General features: G+C 38.2%; 1 protein-coding gene across 1 annotated transcript in view; it reads left to right on the top strand.

The window, feature by feature from the left end:
• KIDINS220 (kinase D interacting substrate 220) overlaps positions 1-8258 on the top strand; it is a 92558-nt gene that overhangs the window by 19060 nt on the left and 65240 nt on the right. The window contains exons 3-6 of the mRNA XM_025045789.1: positions 1235-1333; positions 2361-2459; positions 6252-6350; positions 7199-7300. Coding sequence (XP_024901557.1) covers positions 1235-1333; positions 2361-2459; positions 6252-6350; positions 7199-7300 — 399 coding nt within the window. The remainder of the gene's footprint in view (positions 1-1234; positions 1334-2360; positions 2460-6251; positions 6351-7198; positions 7301-8258) is intronic.

The following is an 8258-nucleotide window of genomic DNA, read 5'->3' as shown; positions in this document are numbered from 1 at the left end:
AATATTCCTTCTCTGAAAGCTCTTCTGGAAAAATGCAAAGATGTAGATGAGAGAAATGAGGTAAGACCAAGTTTCTGAAATTAAATTCTTCTCACAAATGTTTGTTGACTACCTTCTATGGGTAGGACCCTGCGAAGGGTGAGGGCGAATAAGTAAGACATATGTAGTTTTCACCTTTGGTGATATTGTTAGAAGAAATTACATCATGATTTCTTTGATTAAAAGTACTTCAAATTCCATATTTTTGGAATACATTTGAACTAACATAAATGACTGCATATTGAATTTGATTTATGATTGACCGTTTTGCAGGTGGAATAATTGATATTCAGGAAGTTTGATTACTAAAATCTAAAATGTTTCTAGGAGGTTTTAGAGACTTCTAGATCCAGTTTTCCTATAAATAGATTGTCGAGACAAAATTAGGACTTGTCGAAATATTTTTTTTAATGGAGCCCCAGTTCTCTCTCTGAGTTGTTCATTCTACACACCTTGAGAATTTGAAGACCCGGCATGCTGTGTTCTTTTTAATAAGACAAGTATGTATTTACCATTTTCAGTAACTTGTATTAGATATTTCTATTCAGCAAGACAAGTAAATAAAATATTGATTTTATTTCATCATGAACACCAGAGTTGCAACATTTCGTGGATTAATAGACTTTTTATATGAATTTTTTAGTGGCAAGGTATGTTTTATAAAACTTCAGAAAAATGGTTTTGTTTCTTAAAACTGTTTTCAGTGTAGTGTAATTTTTTTTGCCAGTGGATAAGATGAACGAAAAGTGATTTTGGTGTTGCACACATATAGGTGTGTGTATATGTGTGATCTTTTGTCCTTTTAGTCCTGATATATTATTTAAACCACACTCTGTATTATGTTCTAACTGTATTGTTAGAGGATTTGGTTACCATAGATATCCTAAGATTTTTATATACCTTGTGGTAATTGCTTTTCAGAGCCTAGTATTGTTTATATTTCCTTAGTTTGAATAAAATTGCAGTGCTGAAAACAGATTACTAAAGCTGTGGTTAAAAAAAGTTTCATTTTCTCTGACTTTTACATTATTAGTAAACTGAAAACTTAAGATTTGAAAGGTGTTTCTAAATTTAAGAAATACGGTAAACATCACTTAACTTACTATTACGAAAACGTAAGTGTGGTATATTTAACTGGCATTTCAGTTAAAGTACAGCATCTTGACAAGTTCTCTTTGTCTTTTATGTTCTCCAGTGTGGCCAGACTCCATTGATGATAGCTGCCGAACAGGGCAATCTGGAAATAGTGAAAGAATTAATTAAGAATGGAGCCAATTGCAACCTGGAAGATTTGGTATATATTGAAATAATTTACTCGTTTGTCTTTTTTGCTTTCCTTAACGTTGCCATTTCTTTGATTTTAAGAAGTGATTCAATAATAATAGGTTACACATTGTATTTTAAGTTATATATCAGCTTTGCCTCATTATATGTTAAGTCAAGTTTTTATAAAAGATCATATAGGAGAGAAATTTTTACTTCGAATGAGAGTTCTCAGCATTTCATGTTTTTTGTATACAGATGGCACTGGCCTTATAGGAAGCACATATACATAAAATTAAACGCCTGCCTAGTGAATATCCATGTGTGAGTCGTATTGTTATGTAACTTCCCTTAATGGTATCTTATCATTATAAATGTCATTACACATGATAATAGCCTGAAGGTGTGGTCCCTTCTGATATCACCTCTGCAGGATAAATTACTTTTCCAAGAGGCTTACTTTTCCTCTTACTGTCTCTTTGTTCTAGAAATTGTTTTTTAGAATCTAAGAGTTGCATCTGTTTTTTTTTTAATTGATGATTTTAATTGAATGATCATTTGAATTAAATTATACTCACAAATAAAAGTTAGGTTAGGATACTTGTGGCTTTTATTTAAAAAATAAAGGAGAATAGTTCCTTATCACATAGTTTCTAAACTCATCACCTGGGATCACTTTAGTTTGGTAGCCGTGAACATGCTCTTAAATCTAATTACAGTCTTTAATTTCAGTTCGTAATCGTAGTTGCTAGCCAGAGGATTAGCCTTGAGTTTTTGATAGTCATCTTTTCTCCCTTTTAAAGAACACAGTCTGTGATTAAAGTCCAATGACAAGACTGAGCAAGCAGTCGTGAAACCATTTCTACAGCATCGCGGTACACGAGTAGACAGATAAACTCCTACCAGAGCTTAGACTTCAGTGTCTTTTTAGAGTAGTTCAGAGTGGGTCAGAACGAGTCAGTGTGGTCTGATCGTTTGGTATGTACGTCGAATTTCCCCCCTCATTTTGAAATGTTATTTTTGGTTTTGAAATGGTACCGTCCGTCTGTGTGTTCAAGGATAACTGGACGGCACTTATATCGGCCTCGAAGGAAGGGCATGTGCACGTCGTGGAGGAGCTGCTGAAGTGCGGGGCGGACTTGGAGCACCGCGACATGGTACGTGCGCTCGCCGCGCCGCCGTCGGTCCACGGGAGCCTTCCTGACAGTAGCAGATACGTGTGAGGTCGCGTGTTTTATGTGTGAGGTGATCTGATGATGACATATTTGTGACTGGGCATGGAAACGACCCTCAAGAATGTTTTAAAACTTAGGCGATATAGTATACCTCTTTTAGAATGTTCTCGGTCATCATTTTCAGTTGTTAGAGTTTAAAATTCTGAAATATTTTTAAAAACGCCTCATTACCCTTTAACATTCAATGTTTTAGAACTTATGAGAGAATTGTTTCCTTTAAGAAGAACTTTAAGAGGGACATAGTATAGTTTTAAAAATATTTCAGTTGTTTAAAGTCATAATTTTCGGAGTAATATTTATAAATTTATTTAAAAATATAATTGTATTGAGACATGCCATCTGTACACATTCTAAGTTTAACGAGATATGATTCTTAATTATCCTGGTTCTTATTTAATCTTGGCATCGGCTTAAAACATAAAGGTGAAGAAAGAGATCATTTCTGGCATATTTATTCTGCGAAATATTTAGTCTTTTCAAAAGTTAATTTTAAGAGTGGAAGAAAGGAAGGAATTGATTTGCTTTGATATATAAAACATGTGTTACTTTGTCGGTGATGCTTTATGAAGTATAGGTAGTTCAAGTTTTTAAGAAATAGTAGCATTCTACCATCTCACACTTAATATTATATTATATCCACTGTTCTCAGAACAACTCTGTGTGGTTCAGGGTTAATTTTGTGCTCAGTGTGTGTAGCTCAGGAAGTTGGGACCAGAACAAGTGCTCTTTGCCTAAAGCCACCCGGCCGTTAAGCCGTCAGGCTGAGTTTTGAACCCAGAGGTCTGCCTTACTGCCCAGGCTTTCTCCCCTGCCATTCTTCCACACGTATTAGGGAGCCAGGAAGTATAACGTACACATTATGAACGTGTAAAAACTTAGTAAGATTTGTAAAAAATGATTTCTTAAGCTTTTTAGTTCTCCATAGCGCTTATTTCCCCACAGTAATCATCACAACACCTTTAATATTTAAAGGGTCTTTGTGTTTGGCTTTAAAACACTAAAAATCAGAGCAATGGAGGACTGTCTGTCTCCCTTAGTTGTTTTGTTGAACGGGCCCTAAGCTCAGAGGATTGGGTGGGTGGTCGCAGCCGCTGAGCTGTGGGGGAAGGCCTGGTCCCTGGGGCTCGTGTAAGGAGAAGGGGGTGACCACTGGGGGGTCATCTGGGGTTCAAGGATAATTCCAGGTTTTGCCGTCAGGAAGTCTGGTGAGGATTCTTGCTTGAGAAGACAGGTGCCGAACTACGGCTCTTGCTGTGGACAGTCAGTTCCAATCTTTTCATTTTGCAAGTTTGGACATAATTTTCTCAAGATAAAATTTTTAGCTCATAGATTCTTGCATAGGGTGACAAATTAAAGTGAGGTCATGGTATTAAAACAATTCTGAGCAGGCATTTTACAAATTAAAATACTGTGTATTTTATGTAAGACTTGATAAATGCCCAGCTCTGTCATTTGACCTAAATAGATTATGTCAGCCTTTCCTGTCTTTCATGACCTTGACACTTGAGGACTACTCGTCTGGCGTTTTTAGATGTCTCTCAGTTTCCCGTGATTAGATTGAGGCTGTGTCTTGTTGGGAACGCACTGTAGAGGCCGTGGGCCCTTCTCAGGCACCGGCTAGGTGGCTGATGTCACACTGAGCCACGGGCGATGTTAGCCTTCATCTCTTGGTTAAGATGATGTCTGCCAGGTTTCTTTGTCATCAGATTACTGTTTTTCCCTTTATATTTACTGGATATTTTGTGGAAGATACTTTGATACTACACAAAATACCGTGTTTTTGATTAAACTTTCATTTGCTTGAGCACCTATCAATGTATCTTGCATGCATAATTATTGCTGGGGTGTTATGATGATTTTTCTATTTCCCTCATTCCCTCTACATTTGTTAATTGGAATTCTTTTACAAAGGAGAGTTCTCTCTGTCTCTCTGTCTCATATGTAAATATGTGTGGACTCATGAATGTTTATTCTTTGGGTTATAATTCAGTTCTATACCTGTTTTGTTGCTCAAGTCGTCCATTGGCCATTGGGCACTTCTGTGCCCTTGTAAGATTAAGCACTTCCTTACTGTCTGGTACCAGAAGCAGCTTCAGGCTCAGGTTTATATCTTGCGCTTTCCTTGGCTTGTTTTCCTGATTATCAGCCCTGGAATCGGTTTTCCAAGGAACCTTGGTGCCTTTTATTGGAAAATGATATTTAGAAATCAGTATCTAGATGTTAGGTGTGCTTATTGCTAATGGGTTGTCACTGGTTGTAGTTATTCCCAGCGGATAGAGGTAGGAAATACATGTCTGCATACTAACTCTTGCACGTGGGTTTATTTCTGTAACTACCTATTGTATATATATTTTAAAAAGAGACTGGGTTGATACCCCCAGCTCAGTCCATGTAGCCTTCTCCCTCTCCCTAATCTGTGACTCTTCTCTGATGATGAGCAGTCTGGCTCTCATTATCTACACAGTACATTTGCTTATTTACTCCACTCTGGTGTATAAATGAAGTAGTTCGAGAATTTCTAATCCACATCCTGAGAGAAACGGATTTCCATACTAAGTACAGTGTTTGTGCACAGTTCTTGTTTTTAACATTACAGTATTCAGTCAAAATATTGTTTTCCAAGGTTACCTAGGGTCAGTTGCTAAGTAATTATGTTATTATATGATTCATTTGTAATACAGTTAGATTCTGTCCCTGTCTGTATTCTGTCTTTCCAGCCATTCTGGTTGACTGTTAAAACATTTTACATACAGCAAAATTCAGTCTTCGTGGTGTGTAATTCTGTCAGTTTTGACAAGTACATAATATCATATACCCAGCACCACAGTTCTGTCCAGAAGAGTTCTGTCACTTCAGCTGAACCCTCACTCTGCCGCTTCATAATCAGCCCCTCCTCCTGCTCCCCAGACCCGGGGCGCCTCTGGTTTGTTTTCCCTTTCTACAGTTTTGCCTTTTTCAGATTAGGGCAAGTATTTTTTAAAACTCTTTTTTTTTAAGCATGGTGAAGCAGAATCAGAAGGATTTATACTCTCAGAACCAAATGTGGATTGGTCCAGATACTGATTTTTTTTTTTTTGAAAGCCTTCGTTTCTTAGTATAATTTGATTACATTGGTCTCTTTTATTGAATCGCATTACAGCTAAAGAAAAAATTACTCAAAAAATTGCTCTGTAGCGTAGAAAATAGAAAGGCATCATGCTGTGAATTCGTACTTGACTTGACGACTTCGCCCAGCCCTGGAGATGGAGATCTACACATCGTGGCCTCAGCGTTGTGTCTTGTAGGCAGAGGCGCTGTGTGATCTGGGCTCACAGGGAGTGCTTCGATGCAGGAGGCACATGACGGCTGGAGTCCCCTCCAGAACAAGTGCAGATTCATTCGAGCGGGAGACTGTCTCGGAACATAGAAAAAATTCTGAAGAAAAAATTCGAAACAGCGAAATAGATCTTGGAAAGAATCCAGCATGAACGTTTCCTGTTTCGGTTTTCATTCTGTAGTACAAAGTTTGGAGTAATTATTTCTGGGTTTAAGAGATTTGACTTATTTCAGTCAGGTACTATCGTATATTTCCCTGGGGAGCTTGGGAATTTAAAACTCTATGGTACTGCTTTCATGAAACCATGATTTTATAAATAATATTCACAGAAAGAACTTCATTAATGGCGTTTTCGTGCTTGGAGACAGCTCAGAGTTTTACCCCCGTCTCTCCTGCAGGGAGGCTGGACGGCGCTCATGTGGGCCTGTTACAAGGGCCGCACCGAGACGGTGGAGCTGCTGCTGTCTCACGGCGCCAACCCAAGCGTCACTGGTCTGGTAAGTGATAACGGAGACGTCAGTCAGTACCGTGAGCGGTACGTCCTCCGAGGCAACGCTGATGGCTGATTGTATTTAAGACTTCCTAATGGATAGAAGTGATGGATATTGTCTAAATTTTCAAGACGCAATCAGAAATTTTTCTTAGCTTATTTCAAAGGCAACTCTTAGAGCTTAAATGTTAATTATAATCATATAACATTTCAAAAGGAGGCTTTGAAATCCTTAAGTCATCTTGCCTGTTTTCTGTGGGTATGCATTCTTAAACTTTTTTTTTTTAAATAAGAGACATATATAAACATTCATACCGTTTTCCTGTGCATTCTGAAAGGTGGTAACATATGCATTACTGCTCTGCTTGAGACTTGATCTCAGACTGTAGATTAAGAAGCTTTTATTGATGGGGGAACCCTTTTGTAATATATATGTATATCAAATCATGTTACACACTTGAAATATCTTACAATTTTATGTCAATTGTAACTCAGTAAAGCTGAAAAAAAGGATCTTTTATTCAAGTTAATGGAATGATTATATAAGAAAAGTTTCACATTCTGTTAGTCTTGCCCGTTGGCTAGATAATCACATTAAATGTGTTGAATCTGTAAAAATAATGTCTTTACGATATATAGTTATGTAGGGTTGAGTGTATATTACCAATTACGTATTATGAGTATTATGTGTGTTTTTAAAGTAGAGAATGGTCTGTAACTTGATTTTAAAAATATTAGTTTGTATTACTCTATTTACTTTTCTTAGCAAATGTACGATGTAAATATCCACCTAAAAAATTTTGTCTCCCTATCTTCCTTCCTGTCGACCAACCTACCCGCCGGCCTGTCTCCCAGCAGTACAGTGTTTACCCAATCATTTGGGCAGCGGGGAGGGGCCATGCAGATATAGTGCATCTTCTGCTGCAAAATGGTGCTAAAGTCAACTGCTCTGATAAGGTGGGTTGCGGTCCATGTTCCGTCTGCTCGGTGTGTCTGAGTTCCGAGTGTTTTCATACGCTCTCATGAGGTTATGAGTATTTTATATAGATGTACGTGTCATAGATGGCTCTCTTGTATGTGTTATGTACTAAGTGTCCCATTTTTTATATCACACTCATCGTTCCCAGGAAAGCAGACAGGCAGGACGCCCTGTCTCCATCATTTGAATGTTTCTGTTGTGACTCTTCTTCCTACCTTCAGTCCTGTCTGCTTTTTCTGTATCAGTGCCAGAATGGTCTTTCTAAAATTCAAGTTTCATTCTCTCTCTCTCATGCTTAAAATCCTAAGGACATCAGTCCTTAGTATGATGTGTGAGGATAGGCCTTCACTCCCTTTCTGCACTTTCTCTTGTGAGCTGTACCCCACAACTACCTTGCCCTCAGTATCTTAAGAATATCCTCTTGTTGGAAAAGTTTCTTAGGCGAGACCTAAGCCAGTTTGTAGGAAGAGGGAAAAGAAGAAAAGACGGCCGATGTGGCAGCAGATCGTTGGGTAAAGTTCTAGATGAAACAAGGAAAATAGGATCAAGAGTATATACAGAAAGGGATTGGATTTATCAGGGACAGAGGCCAGGGTTTGAGAAAAAGGAGAGAGATTTCCCTATGTGGCCCTGAATGCTGACTGCAGAGAGGGTCGCTGGATGTCAAGGTGAGGAAGGTCGTGTCAGATGTCAAGAATCCTTTGTAATGCGACAGGGAGATTTTCTACTGTGAAGAGCCGTGGGTAGAGTAGAATTTATAGCATGTGACCTTGTGTAGTCCAGTTCTGTGAGAAGCATAAAAGTGAAATGCAGTCGGTGTTCAAAGGACGAACGCCCACTTACCTGTAAAGATGGCTCAGATTTTTGATTTGTAGAGTTAGGGAAGGCATTTCAGCCAGAGAAAATGTTGTCCACAAAGGAAGAAGCTAGGGAACA

This window comes from Pteropus alecto, unplaced genomic scaffold, assembly GCF_000325575.1.
Source record: "Pteropus alecto unplaced genomic scaffold, ASM32557v1 scaffold61, whole genome shotgun sequence".
In the NCBI taxonomy this organism is placed as follows: domain Eukaryota; kingdom Metazoa; phylum Chordata; class Mammalia; order Chiroptera; family Pteropodidae; genus Pteropus; species Pteropus alecto.
Note: the sequence above shows the minus strand (reverse complement) of the source record. Positions and strands in the feature narration are given on the sequence as shown.